Source organism: Grus americana, chromosome 1, assembly GCF_028858705.1.
Source record: "Grus americana isolate bGruAme1 chromosome 1, bGruAme1.mat, whole genome shotgun sequence".
Lineage (NCBI taxonomy): Eukaryota > Metazoa > Chordata > Aves > Gruiformes > Gruidae > Grus > Grus americana.
In genome coordinates, this window is record NC_072852.1 from 134,302,936 (window position 1) to 134,320,543 (window position 17,608).

The window sequence follows — 17,608 nt, forward strand, 5'->3', positions numbered from 1 at the left end:
TTTAAATATATAAATCAACTTGATCGCTTAGGAACTGAATGCCATGTTCCTACACATTTTGAATGTTCTTTACTGATAAAAATGTTTTTATCCAATGATTTATTTTTTCAGCTTTGGAGGCTTGTGATAGAACTAAGCCACCCGACCTAGATTCAATGTGAGTCATTAACAGACTGGCCAAGCCACAGGTTCACTCATCTTAATTTTCTCAGTCTCAGTGAAAACCACAGTGTGAATTTCCACTCAAAATTCACTGGATGATTGCTTATTTTGTAGATGCATGTTTTTTGATTGATATATAAAAAAAGCAGCCTAATGTTAAACCAAAACTCTTGCAAACCCATTATTAGAGGGCAAGGCTTCTCTTATTTGTTCAGGTGTCGTTAGCAAAAAGGCTTATTTTTCTGTCCCATTACTACCTCACTGCTAGGCATGGAGAATGTTGCTGTAGTATGGATGAACCGTCTGACTTAACCTATGAGTTGATCAAGAAATGGCATTTCCTTGGCCTTTGTTATTATTCTTTTGGGCCTGAGGGAGCAATTCCTGCCTCTCCTCTCACCCCAGCTGAAGATGCCAGTGAACTGAAAAGGCAGATGTAGGGGCAGTTGTTTCCTGACAGGAATAGGTTATGGTTTGCAGCCTTTTTGTGAAATAGCAATAGTAAGAAATATTTGTGTCAGAGCTCGATAATGTTCCATTAAATAAAAGAAAATTGACAGCAACCTATTTAAAGTGCACGAGAGCTATTGCTCCTATCCATGATGCTGTTTTGCACAGCTTTTTAATTTATTTTGTAAGAAAACACTAAACTTCACTGAGAATGCTGACATCTGTTATAGGATGAATTTCTCTTAACATTCAGAGTGTTTTTCTGATTTTCCAGCTCTGGGGAAGTTTAAATGGCAACGCAAGTGAATCTAGTGGGAAAGGCTGTCTTTAGGTGCTTACTTGTTCTGTTGTCCTGACCTTGAGCCTGTATTGGAGGATATGGATTCTTTACGAATATATTTCCTCGTTTTTTTCTTTGGGGACCACAGGTGATACAATGTGAAATCTCTTCCATTCATACTGAAGTAATTACACATCTTCGGTCAGCAGAGCTGGATCACTTGCATTCAAGAAGTTAGGAGAACCCGTTGAAGGATTCTTGCGACCAGTAGTGTTGGGGACTAGAAAAGTTTCAGGAGAATGCTAACATGCCAGTAGTTAAAAATACGAATGGGACAAGCTGGGTAATTAAAAACCTGTCAGCCTGACTTTAATCCCAGGAAGCTACCGGAACAGTTAATACACATTTCTATCACCAAGTAGAGAATTAAAGGAGGGAGATATAATTAATGCAACCAAAAATAGGTTTATGGAAAACAAAGTCTGTCAAGTAAGTGCCCATACAAACGTGTAGAAATCAGCAATGGGATTGCAGCCTAGAAGTAGTACCGATTGTGGCCAGACCTCAGCTACCCTCTTCCCAGGAAAGATGCTTGTCCCAGGGCCTGAGGCACTGAAGGGATGTTAAAAGACCCCCTCTTGTCCCCATCCAAACAAAGGCATTGAACACCTTTCCTTCTCCTGCCCGATGGCTGCCCAGCCCTGGAGGTGCCGTCGCTCCCCACCTTTGCCATTCACATTCCCCGAATGCCCCTATGCATTGTCCATGAATTCCCATGCTAGTTCCCTCTCTGAGGCAGGATTTCCATTGTGGATCAATGCCTCTCTTTTTAAGTTCAATAGAAGCTCCAGCAAGAGATGGAAATGAAGACATGCCTCAGGCTTGCTGGCCCAAGGAGGACCCCACCAGGTTGCATGTTCTCTGAGAACACTATAGGAAGAGCGTATAGGAAGATTTGTTGGGTGGGGATTGAATTCCACTCCGGGGAGAAAGTGTCAAAATTCTCAATGTGGCATCTAAGTTTTAACACCCACGTGCTTTACTATCCTCCAAAAAAAAAAACCCCAAACCCCAAACCCTTTACTCTTCCCATGCCTGGTTATATACATTCCTTATGTATATCTACATAGCACGGTGGGATGTTTTGCTGCAAAGCAGGATAGTACACCCTGAAAAAAGCTTGTCTGTGCGGTGATACTACTTACAGTATCGAGTTTATATTGTCACTGGATGGACCGGACAGTTGTATGGCATGTACACGTACCCAAAGGTACACACTGAAGCCTGGCTTTTACAAAGACTTAGAAAAGTCACTGACTTCACATATGTTGTAAATAGTTAGAATGATTTTGCCTTGTATATATAAAAAAGCACTGGGTCTATTTTATGTAGTCTAATGTTTAATCTTCCACTGAGCATGACAAAAATACACAGGCGTACAGCGGGCAGATGAAAAGCAGCTTGTGCCTGCCTCTACAGGCTAAGCTTAGCCTACAGATCTTGCTTATCTGTGTATCTGGATTGGGAAAGGCACGCAATACAGCAGGAAATGATCTACTTCATCATCAACTGCTTGACCACTGGTTAAAAAAAGTTATGGAAATTGATTCACATTTGGAGACTAAGACCGCATCCATCGGGGCAATCCTCATATCCTTGCAAAGCATGATTGCGGATAGCCCAGCAGCATTCCCCAAAGCTGATTTTTTTCACCAGACCGGCACATTTCAGCTTTTTTTCCCATACCCATTTTTTAAATACCAAGTACAGTGTTGCAAAGCTACTGACAAAATGACAGCTGAAACCAAAGTTTCGTGATGTGCGTCTCCCCCTCCCCTTTTCCTGCAGGTGTGCAATTTTCGAAGAGACGTGCAGGGGCTATCATTTAAACACTTACCTTGCAGGGCCTGACTTCTCAACCTCCTGATAACCAAACTGTTTTAAAATAAAATAGCGTTTGCAGTTCTAAGTTTTTTGTAATTTATGGCCTGTCTTTTGCCCACGGGCTTGCTTTATCTGATAAGGTTCAGTCATTGGATTCTCTGTCCCTTGGGTGTGAAGTGTCACAATTTGTTTTGTTTTCCAGCTGATGATACAGTAGCTGTCTTTCCATTTTTCATCCCAGCTTCCTTTCTCTTACCTTTTTCTTTCCTGTAAAAGATGTGGGGAAAATCCAGCACTCTCTACATTCTGGCAAAACTGTACTTGTGGGCTAAATTCCACTTCATGACAGTTTGGATACAGATTTCCCCTTACTCAGTTTATTAAAAAAAAAAAAAAAAATTAAGTTGAAGAGAAAACACGATTACGTGGTTTGAAATGTGTAATGTGCTGAGACTTACCTTTGGAAGTAGCATACTTGTAGTCTGTAGATTAGACTTCACATCTTGTTACAAGAAAGTAAAGAGAAGGTGTGATTTAATTGCAGTCACGTTTATTTGCAGTTTCTATACACACTTTCTAGGTAATCAAACTTTTCCGACACATTTTTTGAGAGGGGTTCACAATGAAACTGTCACCGTTTTTACTAAAAATAAATACAAGACTTAAAGTGTTGCACAGCTCTAAAATATACAAAGGCTTGGATTTAATGTAAACTTTGAAAACATTTTACAAAAGAAACCATCTTTGCAACAATTTAAAAAGTTCGTATTTACAAATATTACAAAAATACAAAATGGATGCAAGTCCATAAACCATTGTCTTTTCTGCCAGCATGAACTGGTGCTAGTACCAAAATAGTTACACTGTAACCTTCTTAATTTTTTTTTTTAATTCTTTAAGTCATAACCTACAGTATTTCTCTATCTGCCACCATTGCAGCAAATGCACTCAATCACTGACCTTTGGCAAAAGCAAACATATGCTTTATTTGCTACACCTATTCCATGTCCTCTATGCTGCCACGACAACAACAACAACAGAAAAAAAAAAAAGGGGGAAAATGTTATTTTTCAGAACACACAGCTGTATAACTTCAGAAATCATTTCCATAACATCAGTGCAAACAACGGAACAGCAGGTTGAAATGACGGTTCAGCGGTTACCTGATGCACGTGCGGTACCCCGTCTCAAGAGGTGAGTGATGTTCCCTTCGCTCTACAGCTTGTCCTCCCGTGCCTCAATGGCACGCCTGCAACACTACAGGGGTCCCCGCCACTCGTCTTCCTCTGACTCCCACGTTTGTTACGAACTCTGTTCGTCATAGTGGATTTAGAAGCTCTCTTTATTTGGGTTTCAATCTGCTAAATATAAACTAGGAAATGAAACAAAAGAAGTAAGACTCTATTTTAACGGGATTGTTCTGTGGCCGTTTTGTACGTGAAGTATTGCCTCACCATTCCAGTCAAAATTTTTTTTTTAGTGTGGATATATTTATTTATGGTCTCTGTGAAATTATTGATGGGTAATAAAAAGTGATCAAAGTCAGTTCAGCTGTATTCTCTTTACAGTTTCGAATGACTAACTCAAGACTATAAAACATGTCGTAAAAGTGCTCCTGGTAAATTTTTTAAGGAAAATGACTGAAGATGACAAACTAAGGATTTTCTGCCCAATATCTAAACTTCCTTTACTCTTGTTCTCCCGAAAGTGGTTTGCTATATGCTCAACGTTTCCTCTTAAAACATTCTCATTCATTCATTTGGCTGGTGTTCAGACTTACTTTCTTAACTGAACTACTAACATGATTAGCCTTTTATTTCCAAACCCTTGCTCCCATCACCTTTTTGAAAACTCTTTTAGACTTTTAGATTATTTAGACTTCCTGAATTTGCAGCTCTTCGGCTGACAGACCACCCCTCTACCCAACGCACGTACCGGATGCACAGCGACTCCACCTCGCACACCGAACGCAACCAGGCTGCACAGGAGGACGGTAGGAAACCCTGAATAACACATTGCTTGTGGTAAGCGCTGGACGAAACTGGACGTGAACCTCGTGGGGAATAACTTTCGAGATTTGTTAAACCATTCTGACGTGCTCAGACTCTTCAAAATCGTAACAGTTTTAGGTAGAACCTTCCTCTTTAAAACATGCTCTGCCCACTTTTAAAAACTCTCAGCTTTATGCATTACATGATTAAAAGCAAAAAACCTAGTAAAAACCCATTTCACACATCCCGCTTCCCTATCCTTTACTTATGCTTAAAGCCAGCTTTTAGTTGATTTCTGTAGCACCAAAGTACGCTTTTTCTGCCATCCTACTCGACCTGTCCTACTGCACACCGCATTCCTCCTCGCGCTATTTTCTCTGCACTAACCTTTCCTCTACTCCAAACCATTTCCTACGGCAACCAACACCAACTGCATCAATTTTGGACAAAGAGGGCCGCCTTCTCCATGTAGCATGGACGGGGCTACATCGATGGAAACCGTGGTGGCCCAAAGGAGAATCAGGCCTGTTGGTTTTATTCCGTTTAAAAATTAAAAGTATAAAGCGACTCACGGGTTAAGTTTTAAAAGTACATGTTCTTGCAGTTTTAAGACGAGAAAATTCAAGTAACTTCAAGTAATTCAGCTTTTATTTCCCTGCCTTCATTTGTATCAAAGCAGCTGCTTTGATTTGTCTCCTTTCCCACCCCACCCCTGTCCCCCACCCTGTTCCGCACTTCTGGTAAACCCAGACGAGATCCCAACTGTACGTGGCTGGCACAACGAACCAGAGCTTTCCCCTTCCCAGCTCAGCAATGAATATAAATAATGCATACACATACCTATTTCCCAGCTACGTTTTCACAGTGTCATTTTTGTAAATATTTAGGTAGCATGAATCTCATCAGCACAAAGAGAAAGCTTCACTGAAAACTCATCGCGGATATTTACTGATAAATCGAAAGCGCTTCTTGCATGCTTATAATTTGTTTCCTTTACGAACCAGAAACTAACCGTGTTTAAAGATTATAGTTACCAGGTTATGACCGTGTTATGTATCCCAATAGCCTAATAGGAATATGAAAGTTAAGTACTATTTCTTCTCACATCTATCCTCTCTAGAAGCGATCCCTGCAAGAGTAAAGGCCCAGGGGAGGCTGTGGGATGGGACCCTTTGGGGCTTTGCATCACACACGACTCGGTTCTGTCGGAAGCACGCTCGCCTTCCCCACCGATCCTCACGGTAACCCTCCCAGCTGCGCTTTCCAGTTAGCTTCTTCGGAGCTGCCTTAGAAAGACAAATGGTTGCTTTAATTCCCATCGCAGTCAGCCTTTCCATTTCCTCAGCTAAAGCGGGGAATTCCTCCTTTCCACTGCTCAATGTCGTCCTTCAGGCTTGTCGCACTGAAAGTGGTTATCGGTGGCCATGTGAATTTTTTATGTTTGATATGAAAATGGTATTCACAGAATACAGTTATTACATTTGACTTCTTTTGTCTTCTATAAACAAAGTTGTTATGCAGTAAATCGTTTGCCACATGTCCACTTTTCTGATAATTCTATTTACAAATTTTTATCAAAAATATGGTATTTACATATGCTTTGTTAATTTCTTCTAAATTTTGTTTCAGCTCATTTTAGTGTAGAAAAATACCAATCCTCAAGAGCATTTTTTTTTCTTTTTTTTTCTCCCTAGGGAAGCACTACAGTGAAGGATTTGTTTCTAGATGCGCAACTTCTCGGAAAAAAAACCCCAAAGTCACTTTTAACTCTATGGAAAGTGTATAGCCTTGAAATCTACAGTGACAATGGAAATGAGAGTGGGATAAACCAAATGAAGCCAAAAGAAAACAGAACAGACATAGCGTATCTTCCTCCTTTTAGAAAATGTAATGTAATAAATAGCTACAGCTGTAGTCCTCTCTTTCCCCAGCGTCTTTTACAAACACAAACACATTTAAGCATTGATGTTGCCCTGCAATTTTTTTTTCTTTTTTTTTCTTTTTTTTTTTTTTTGACTGCTACAGCGTTGGCCTCTTATATTCACATCCTTACAGAGCCCGAGCGGTGTCGGCAGCCTGGCCCTGGCACCCACACAGCCTACGTTGAGCTCTGAGAAGACCGATCGTCGTGGGGGCTGCCGTCCGAGTTCTCTGTCTCTCCTTCGGAGATGGCCTGCATCGGCGTGTTGTACAGCCTGCAGCGCACGCTGTACCGGCTGCTGCTGGCTGCCGGAGGCGCCCGGGAGCGCCCCACTCTCGAAGACGCCGACATGGGAAAGCTCTTGGAGGAGAATCCTTCTGTGTTGACCCTGGGGGAGCAGGGGGAGAGAGGGGACAACGCATCGGGGCTCGTCGTGGGGGGAGACTCCTCTAGGCTTTGGGGGGCATCCGCCGTCAGCTCTCCAGGAGACTTGGGCAAAATAGGACTTTTCAGAATTTCCGTGGCGGACATCCTGTAGCTGGAATCGGATCGGCTGCCCTTTTTAAGGAGCAGTAGTTTAAACTCCTCATTGGAGGTGTTGGACTTTTTGGCATTCCTGTATATGAGCCCAGGGGACCTCTGACTGCTTATGGGAGCACCCACGCTGCTGGCTGGTGGCACGTTGCTGGCGGGCAGCGTGCTGCTGGCGGGCAGCTGGCTGCCAGTCCCAGACGAAGCTCTCAATCTGTTTCTTACAGAAAGGTCTCCAGAATCCTTTCTCCCAAGAACTTTCCTTTTTGATCTGTAAAAACACAAAGGAGCACTCCTTCATACATTATCTTTGTAGGATAACACTTAATGCTGGTTTGGATTTTCACAGATTGACTGTGCTTTCATATTAGCTAGAGCTCTCGTAATCCCTCTACCAAATATCGGAGGTTAGCAGTGACTGATGGCACTTTAAGCCGTGACAGCTCTTGTGCAATGACAGGCACTGAGCCACAGGGCACCTCTCAACCTCACCCAGCTCTTCCAAATCAATGTGTGCACAACCACCTCTTTACAAAGACAACAACGCATACAGCGTTTTAGGTAATAATAATATGTATTCAGCATAACCTATTCGGTATCAGAAATCTGTAGTTTCAGTTGTGATTGCAAATTTCAGCTGAATACACAATACCCTAAAATTGAAGAGATCCCTTCTCGTCATTTTTGCTACAAGGACTCACTCACCAGAATAGAGCTGGTGGGCAGAAGGCAGGAACCACTGCGCGCAGTTTTCTTTGGAAACACGTATGTTTGTTAGAGAGAAGGGCCTGATGTTGTTATCTGTAAAGCATCCTGCACGTGCCATGAAGATACTCAAGAGTGCACACCAGACCATAATAAAGCATCTTTTAAAAGCTGTCTTTTAGAAAACTAAACTCAGTAAACTGAAGAAGGTAGTTTCAGGACAAGACTTAACCATCGAATAACCATCCTGCAGCTGTCGTTAGCGGGTGACTGTGCAGGGCCACACGTTACCGTTCCCTGTTGCCGCAAGGTTAGGTCACCTGTGAATGACTGCAAACAGATCCTCGGTAGTGCGGGGTTTGTTTGGAGACACAAAGACATCCTCAGCATCAGCCTGCAACTCCTCACTCAGCGGAGACACGATGGACTCGTCGCTTGGAGAAGACTCTTAAACAAGGAAAGAGGCCACACTATGAGTCAGACCTCACCACGCTTTGCAACAGCACCGCCAATGCAAGGCACCAGCTCGGTTCACAGCCGAGCGGCCAATACCGCCATACAGATGTTATCCTCTAAGCTAAAGATCGTGCACATTGCACGTTGGAGCCCATAAAGGGGGCACCGCCAGGACCTGAAACCAGGATCTCCCATTTACTGTACAGCTGTGATAATATGGCTCCTCTGTACCCAGGGTTAGTGCTCCTCCCTTTTCTCTTTTCAGCTGAAATGCAGCACAAGGGAGGAAGATATCAGAGAAATATACCCTGAATACACTGAAAAAGCAAAAAAAAATCTTTGGGCTGGCTGGCCAGCTAGCAGGTCGGGGGGGGGGGGGGCTCTGTACTTAAACCTATGGAGGCACACTGATTTGTACCTCCAGCCTGCTTTTTGACTCTACCACCAGTCACATCCAAAGCCGCATGGTGAGGTGTAACACAGAAAGAGTTCACAACTGACCTTTCAGCGAAGGCTCATCCGTGCTGCCTGCTGTCTCGTCCGCCCTGCTGTCATCAGAGGCACTTTTGGTTGGGATACCTGATGCGATATCATTTTCCTGCTTGCAACTCGCTTCACCGAGTGAGTTCACTGCTGCCGTCTCTGCTTCGTAGCCGATATTCCCAGGCATATGGTGGCTTACATCGGGTTGGTGCTTAAGCTGATCGCCGATGGCTGCTCCCTCAGCCTGACCTGGGCTTTCACCCGCAGGCCCAGCTTCCAGCCTCCCCTCGCCGCCTGCAGACAGCTCTTGCTGAGCCTGCACTTGCTGAAGGTTGTGCTCCATTTCTGCTCCACGGCCAGGTTTCTTTGCTTCGTCATCACCCGTGAGGACAGCCGAGCCCTTCTGAAACCCGTCCACGGAGATGGCACACGTCTGATTCAGAGCACTTTCTGGCAAGTGCTCAGCAGCCAGGTGTGTTTGGTCCTTCACGGGTTTGATGTCAACCAGACCCACGCTTGCTGAAGTTACAGCTTCTCGCTCGCAGCTATTCTGCCCACCGAAAGAGGAGCTTTTCTCTAAAAGCGGCTTTCCAGGGCCCCCTTCTGCTGGGGAAGCATCAATGTATGACATTATGGCCTCCTCCGTGGAGTACTGGCGCGATACCGGTTTCTTAGCTAAGAGCGGCCTCATTTTGCCTGGAGAAACGTCGGTCGCCATCAGGGCAGTTTCCTGTATGCAGAGCAGGTCTGGGGCGCTGCCCTTCTGTTTCCCTCCTTCAGGCTTGTTGACTGCCCGGAGGTGGACAGACTTGAGAACGGAGGGCGTGATGGCGAGGGCGGAGGGAGGGCTGGGATGCAGGGCTTCCCCGACCGCGCTCTGCTTGCTGTGGCTGAGGGCATGCAGCTGGTGCCTGTGAGCGAAGGGCTTGCTCAAGACGTTGTGAAGAGCACTTAGGTCGAGGTGAGTAGGAGGTATAATCGGAAGTTCGAGGTCTTTGCTTACCGAGGCGGTGCCATCTTTCGAGAGTGGCTGCTGCAGCGATGACTTCCTCTCCGGTACTTTCGGCTTCCTCTTGCTCCCCCCTGGAGACAAGGGTCCCGAAAAGAAAGCGGTCGGAAAAGAAGAGGTGGGCGTCTCCGACTGGCTGGAGTACCCGCTGGAGGGTGAGGCTAACCCCGCCAGCTTCTCGGGGGAGGCCAGCTTAAACTCATTATCCACGGAGGGGAGGGATGGGGTGGTGGCTCGTGACCCAGACTGGGACGTCTGGGATTCGGAGCTCTCCGGTGACTTGATGCACTCTATGACTGTAGTACCCGTAGCGGTGCTCGAATTGGACAAGGACCTGTAAGGATCGCTGGACTTCAAGTCGTTCAGAAGCCAGAGGTCTGCATAGTGAGGTTGTTCAGCACCTTCGTCTTTAAAGGAGGGGATATCGGCGGTGTCAAACGGAGTGTCCTTCAACCCGCCATCGCCCTGGTTCACCCAGGGGAGCTCCTGCTTGGCCGGCAGGTTGGGGCCTTCCACTCGGGAAGGTGTGTTTGAAAACTCAAGGGGCAGCTTCATCTCCCTGGTGGTGTGAGAGACGTGCTGCCCGCCGCCGATCTTTGGTTCTTTCTTGTCAGGAAGGTCGGTGCTGCCCTCCGATTTCCTCAAAGATGAGCTGCGTTTTGGTGGGGCTGGCTTTGCCTTTGGTTTCTTCAGCGAGATGCTCTGCCGTCCCTGCCTCCTGTGGCTCATGCACTCCTGCCAGGCGCAGTCAGGCAGGCTGGAGGTCACGCTCCCGGTCTGGCCGCTCTCAGAGCCTGCGGCTGCATAGTTGCAAATATAGCTTTTATTACCCTTGAGTCCGCAGTCAAAGTGCATGGAGGTATAGTATCCTTCAGTATCCACGGAAAAGTGTGAGCTAGTGTCTGCCTTGTCAGAGGGGGTTTTTTCCAGGAAGCTGTCGTAGGTGGCCATGCTGGTGAAGCTGGGGCATCCCAGGCTGTCCGCCTTCGGGCGCTCGGGGCTGAAGTCTTGGCGACAGGAGGCGTCGTGGTGATGGTGCAGGTAGTTCCACTCGCTGTCGCTCGTGTTGCTGTTGTTGGGGTCATCCAGTAAATCCGCCACGGTGGAGGTAAAAGAGCTCGCCCTGTGGCCCCTGACCTTGTCCACGTGGTCACCAAACTGCTCTGTGATGAAGATGCTGGAGTCCTCGTTGGCGTTGGGAGCGGTGTTGAGCGACAGCTCGGAGTCACAGTGCGAAGAGCCAGTCAGCGGAGGAGAGGCGGCAGGAGGAATGGTTTCGGATGTCTGGGAGGGACATGTGGAGCTGCTTCCACTCCAGTTGCCACTGGAGGACTGGTGGTCATCTTTCTGGTCCATGTGGCTGCTGAGCAGGACGCCTGCTGTGGAGATAGAGTGAATGGGGCTCCCGAAGGTGTCCGAGTTGGACGAAATCTCACAGCTGCCCGAATCGGCCGTCCTTGACAGCCGCGACCTCCCCCTCTCGCCGATGCTGTGTTCAGGGCTGTGCAGGTGCTGAGGACAAGTTAAACCGATGGGCTGGCGCTCTTGTGAACCCTGCTTGCTCAAAACCTCCTTCCCCTGTTTTGGGATCCTCTCCTGACCGGCTAAGAAGCGTTCTGCTTCGTACCCTGCACTCTTGGTGGCGGCATCCTGATGGCCCTCGCTGGCCCGGGCGCCCTCGCGAGGAAGGCTGCGCGAGCGGATGCGGTTGCTGACAGCGGCAGCGAAGACAGCATCCCCGTTGTCCGCCAGCACCAAGATGTTGCCGGCAGAGTGGGAGAGCGAGGCGACGACGCTCTGTCCCCTCTGGGCGCGGATCCGCCGCCGTGAGGGAGCGGCTATCAGGATTTCTTCCGTCTGGCACTCCGAGTCCCGGGTCCCCGACCTCCTGCTGCCGGAGCCGGAGAAGTCCGGGTTTGCATGCACAGTCACATTGCGCTCTCTCGCCACCGGCGACTCGTCTGAATCTAGGACACACGGAAAGCCGGGTGAGTGGGAGACAGCTCCACGTTTCCTGGCGCGAGACGACCCGCGGAGCAACCCAAGAAGCATTATCTGCTGTATTCTTTCTTTCTTAAGCTTGCTGAGCATTGGACCAAATTTAACTTTGCTATAAAGAGTATAAGGCAGACCTCATCCTGGTGAGGTGGGGAAATTCTCCTAGTCCTGCAATGTGATCTCAGTTCTCCTATTTCTGCAATGTGATCTCACGCGGAGCTGATCTTGCTGTGGTAAATATTAAGATAAATATTTTCAGGTTTTGTCGCTCTATTTCAACTAGTTAAAGGCAGTTTTCAGGAGTGGCTGCTGGATAAAACACTCCGTGAGCTTCTAAAAATAATTCTATTTTGACTACCTGTCTGTTCAGAATTTCCGTTATCTGCTTCTTTACTACCAAGAATATTTGCAAGGCAACGGGATCTTTCTTTTATAGGTTCTCTGGTTGCTTATTCCCTATGATAAACACATTCCTTCTGATTCCCATCAAGTTTCATGGCAACGGACCGAGATACCAGAGCCATCTTCAGGTGCGGATGAACGTTAAGAAATAACTATCCTGTTCGTTTCGTTTTGGGTTAATACCAGTTTTACACTGGATTTGCCCTCAACAGAGTTGCTCCTAATTTACCAGGGACAAAAAGTGAGGTAAGCCAAGCCACTCGATTTTGGGCAAATATCCTTGGTAATAAAGAATGAAAGGAAGGAATCGAGGACGAGCGTGATAAATAAAAGGAACGTTTAACAAAGTTTCCCGGAGGGTACCAGCAGCTGTCTCTAAGGCGGATATCCAACTGCTCATCTGAGTGAGTTACCCGGCTGTTGTGACAGCTCATCGTCACTTTGCTGAGCAACATCTGTCAGTTCTTTACCTTAAGCTCCCCTCATGCAAGAAAAAACTTTCACTTAATCTAGTTACTTTTTATGCACGTAACTATGGGTTCATAACAAAAATAAAATGGAGAAATAAAAAGAACTGATTAACATTTACACAATAAGAGCTGAACACGTACATCTATATTACTCAGTAAGGCCCCCGGTCCGTCAAGGCCATATGGAGTAATATAGCTTTGCTTACTGTAGTAAATCAAAAAAAAAAAACCACGTCATTCCCAAACTCCACAAGCATTTACACTTTCATTTCTTTGGAAGGCTGGCTACCAGCTCATATCCCTGCAATTTAAGTTGGTTAGAAAGCTATCTACGGAAGATTTGTATTTATACTACACCTATTTCTTGTTGCACTCTTCTGGGGATGCCAGAGATGGTTTTCCTCCTCCTCAACTTTCGTCTCCGCTGTAGTACAGATTGTGAATGAACAAGAGAGCAGCGTATACTAGCCTCTCTGTCAAAACCAACTCCTGCAACCCATAAATAGGTCTCATTAGCCTTTAGAAATAGTAAACAAAATTTCATGGCTGGAACACAGTGGAGGTATGTGAGCTTGGATTAAGCCTGTGAATAAACATAAGGGAGCCCTTATGTAGCTCTTATGTAAATTATATCACAGTATATCACAGTTTTACTTCTAATTCCAGCTCCCCCTCAGCAGCCTGGTCTGCCAAAAATAACAGAAGGAGTAGAAAAAAAAAAAGAAAAAGAAAAGAACAGAACATCAGGAAGGAAAATCGACTTGAGAGCTCTTGGTAACAGGGCATCTTTCTTATAGCTATTTATCCATCTGTCATAGGGACAATGACAGTAACTTGTCTGCAAAGAGTAATCTGTTCAGCTATAGCCTGACTTATTGTAAGCAACTAAGCATAAGAAAACAATTTAAAGTTATAACACCATATTGCAGTAGTTGGGCGCTTCTTAGGAGACCAATATGCCAAGGGGGGTAACATTTCAAAAAGGAAGGAGACAGCTAAAATGGGGCCGAGTCCCCGTCCAAGTTTAGAGAGCATTCTTTGTGACGATCTACACGGCCAAGGGTGACATAAACAGGCAGCTGCTATTTATTTGCATGCGCCAGTAAGTGGCCTGATTTCCCCAAGTGCTCAGCACACGGTGGGGTGCACGGGAGTCCACTCTGGGAATCGGGTCACGTAGTCCATCCAGATCCTCAGTTTGGATTTAGGAGCCCAAGATCACGGGCACACTAATTTACGACCACGGTCACACAGAACAGGCAGGAATTCCTCATTTTCTTTATGTTTGCATGGCATTAACACAGGGAAGTGTCTTTCACTTTGGTTTTTTACACTGTGTTGTCAAAATAAAGTTAAAAGGAGGCCCACCAGAAGACCAGCGTCCATCTGTGCTGGCTTTTTGGGCAACTGTACACCCATGCTCTCTAAAGTTGATGAGGGACAGGTCAGAAAAAACGTGCCAGGTCCATAAAAACACTAACATAAGGATCGCTGGTACGGTGGTTTGTAATCTTAAGAAAAACAAACAAACTAAACCAAACCAAAGGAAACAACAACAACAAAAAAATCCTGATAAGAAGCTCTATTTTAATAGCGTATAATTATAGGAAACATAATTATACACAGACATACACGTACATATTACACTACATAACAATGTAAAACATTAAAAAGTAACTTTCTTGTAAAAGTTCTTCTTGAAATCTACTACAGTGAAATAGAGGCTTCAGACAGCTGTCCTGTAACCACCAATGCCCCTGGAATAAGCAGAGGAAGAACTTTCTTTAATATGGAACAAAAGTGCCGTAAACTCCAACAACAGTCATTTTCAAAAAAGTGAACATTTCTCAGGGTTGGGAGAAGCTTAAAAAAACAAAAACAGAGAACTGAAAGCAAACTATTTGAAACAAAAAAATCAATATCAGCATCATTGCTGGTTTTCCAGCAACTGTGAGTTAGCCGAACATGCTCTGTGCGCCAGATGCACGGGGTCATCTCTGAGAGGAAAGTGGAAGAGGGCATATCCTCCCCGTGACGCATACAAATTATTCCCATTAGTGCTAATGAGAATGATACACATAAACATCCAGAAGATTACATACCATTCTTGATCTGTAAAACTGATCAGTGGAAATTTGGTTCCAATGTATGGCAGGTGGAGTCTAGGCAAAAATGGCTATTACTGGAAAAGTTAACATTGGTCCCAGACCTAACTCTCCTCTGATCTGCATTAGGTGACGTTAGCCATGTTAGAAAGCTTACACCAGTCAGGGGCCTAGACCGAATCTAGAAGGAGCATCATTTTCACACCGGCTTCACCTCACGGAAATGTGCCACGCCGTCTGTGACTTTCCGCGGGGATTTCTATCGGCAGTGCCCAATCTGCCACCCCGACCCGCCGGCTCCCAGCCTCCAGCCCGGCAGGGCCTATGCAGGCAGCTCTGCCGGTGCGACGCCTTTCCTCCCATGGGGACCCGGCTGGCCAGAAGCACCGTCCTGGCGGCGGGGACACCCGCTCCCGGCTGCCACCTCCCCGGGCGGGCAGAGCTGGCGGCACTGTGCGGTGTCACCTACGCTGCCAGGGCGGAGGGGAACCAGGACGGCGTTGCCGTCGCTGGGAGGATTCACGGAGATGATGGAGGAGCAGATGGGGACTTGTCAGCGTGATGCTGTGGGACAGACGTGCTGCAAGCCCAAAAGCCCAGAGCCCCTCGGTTGGGGGCTGAAGCTGTCCTGTGGGCATGCAGCCCTCCCCAGCACCATGCTGAACCCCGCAGCCTGTCTTGCAGGAAGGTTGGGCACCGCCGATAGACGTGGGAAAGAGCAAAGGGATGTCAGGGGCTGTGACCTCCCTCCCCAACCCTCCCCCCCCGAGTTATTGGAAAAATAGAATTAAATACAAATATGTTCTCTGGGGAATGAAGGCTAACTGAAAGCTCCCTGATTTTTTTCCTGATTGTTTATATTCAAATCTATAACCATGGAAGTGAGCCCAATTTATGCTCTTACATTAATCAATAGTTGGTGCAAAATATTATTGAGGAAAACTCAGACCAACTTTATGTTTTAAACTCAGACCAACTTTATGTTTTAAACTCAGATCAACTTTTATGTTTACCGTAGCCCTCTGGAAGGAGAGAAAGAGAAAAAGAGAAAGAGAAAAACAGCCTGATTTTGGTTCTGGAAATAAGTAATCTATCACATTTAATAAGTGATATACCTGCTGCTTCTATAAACAAATTTTCCTTCAAATAAATCTAGTCAAATGTATCCAAATGCTATAGAAATAAAAAAATGCCATTACTGTACCTTCAGCATAGCTGCATGTAAAGAGATCTCAGAGCGATGGTTTGCATGCTACACAGTCATGCCTCGCATGTTTAAAGCACTGCAAATAGTAGCCTACATTCTCTAGTTTCTCTTCTCCTGCTACACATGATAATCATATGATTAATTTTGGTGGCTTTCTGCATTATTTCAGTCAGCTACATTCAAAAAGTTATTTGAGGTCTTTGTAAATACAGACTGTAGGCTATATACACAACAAAAGTACATTGTTTATACAGGGAACCGGTGTTATGTTACACTGTATAACATGACTCTGAAAATATGGGCCAAATTAATCCTAGATGCGGCTTCAGTGACTCCAGCGGTCAAGCATGAGGGATGAATTTAGCCCACTGTCTTCCAGAAACTAAATCCTCAAGCTAGGGTCTTTGCCCCCAGACTGCACAATCCCGTGACTTCAAATAAATTAAACAAAATAAGTACTTGATCTCCCTCGAACCATGCAATAAATACGAAAAGAAATAGAAGAGATTTGTACCAGTGACATTGATGGGGATAATGCAAGAAGAAATCACTTGGGCATCTTGTTTCATTTTCTCCTCTGGAGTTGGGAGAGGTAGTGCTTTACTCCAATTGGTTTGTTTATCCAGTGTAGAAGGGATATTATGTATTGGATTTTTCGGCCTCTGCCCTAACATGACATCTGTATCTTCGTCCTCTGGAGGATGGGACTGCAAATGAATACATTCAAAATCAGTGTCTCCCACTCAGGCACACGAGGCTAATTTTGAAACAAAGCAGACACACAGATCAGAAATCAATTACAGGGATGTGAGGAGGAACCGTACTAGCTAAGTCACACAGCACAACCTAATCTCCAATGGAAAAATAACATCCTGCTAATAGGAAAAAAATACCTCAACATACTGGAAACGAGTCAGCGTATTCACAGTGACATTTACAGGACACCTCCTCCATCAGAAGGGGCCCGTCCTGCATTCGGGGGCAGCCGTTGCAGGCGTGCCCTCAATTACCATCGGCGTTACACACGTGGGCCCTCATTTGCATCCGCAACCTTTTGAAGACCCGAGTCCGCTGATCACTAGCCAGGGCTGGCCCCGTATAACTGTTCATTTGAGGACAAGCGTCAGAAGGCCCCAAGTTTTAAAGAAGACCCCTCCGTACTGCAGAAAAACATTTGCATTTCATTTTTACAAACTCAGACCATGAGCAGACGGACGTTACGGCCACCCAGCAGCTCTGCGGTGGTAAGCGGCAGGTGTTAACGGTGCCCCGGGGCGGGGAGGACAGTGGCCAAAAAGAAGAGTAGCCACCACCAGAAGAAATTCAAAGGGTTATTTAGAAACCACGCACATTTTTACAGCATGCTATGAGAAGCGCTAGAAATGGAAGATAAAGAAACAGAGAGAAAAGTAAACTGTGCGGAATAAACACAGGTTTGTTTTCTTTTGGAAGAAATAACAAATCCCTAACAACACCTGTCCTGCAAAGCTGCTACGATTTCATCTAGTAACAGAGAAATAAATTAAGCGCGTTTTCACGTGGTGCTGGCCACCA

The 17,608-nt window shown here is 45.8% G+C and overlaps 1 protein-coding gene across 6 annotated transcripts in view; it reads right to left on the minus strand.

Annotated features, from left to right (window-relative positions):
- Positions 1-3,304: 3,304 nt before the first annotated feature.
- Positions 3,305-17,608, minus strand: part of NHS (NHS actin remodeling regulator) — a 266,162-nt gene continuing 251,858 nt past the window's right edge. For 4 of the 6 annotated variants that reach the window (XM_054847025.1, XM_054847017.1, XM_054847045.1 and 1 more), the window contains 5 exons: positions 16,569-16,761; positions 13,100-13,231; positions 8,882-11,839; positions 8,245-8,371; positions 3,305-7,490 (listed from right to left, as the gene is read on the minus strand). In XM_054847025.1, the coding sequence (XP_054703000.1) occupies positions 6,866-7,490; positions 8,245-8,371; positions 8,882-11,839; positions 13,100-13,231; positions 16,569-16,761 (4,035 nt within the window). In that variant the 3' untranslated portion in view covers positions 3,305-6,865. Of the gene's footprint in view, positions 7,491-8,244; positions 8,372-8,881; positions 11,840-13,099; positions 14,500-14,844; positions 15,583-16,568; positions 16,762-17,608 lie in introns of those variants that run through there. The other 2 variants (XM_054847061.1, XM_054847036.1) reach the window with 2 other exon arrangements.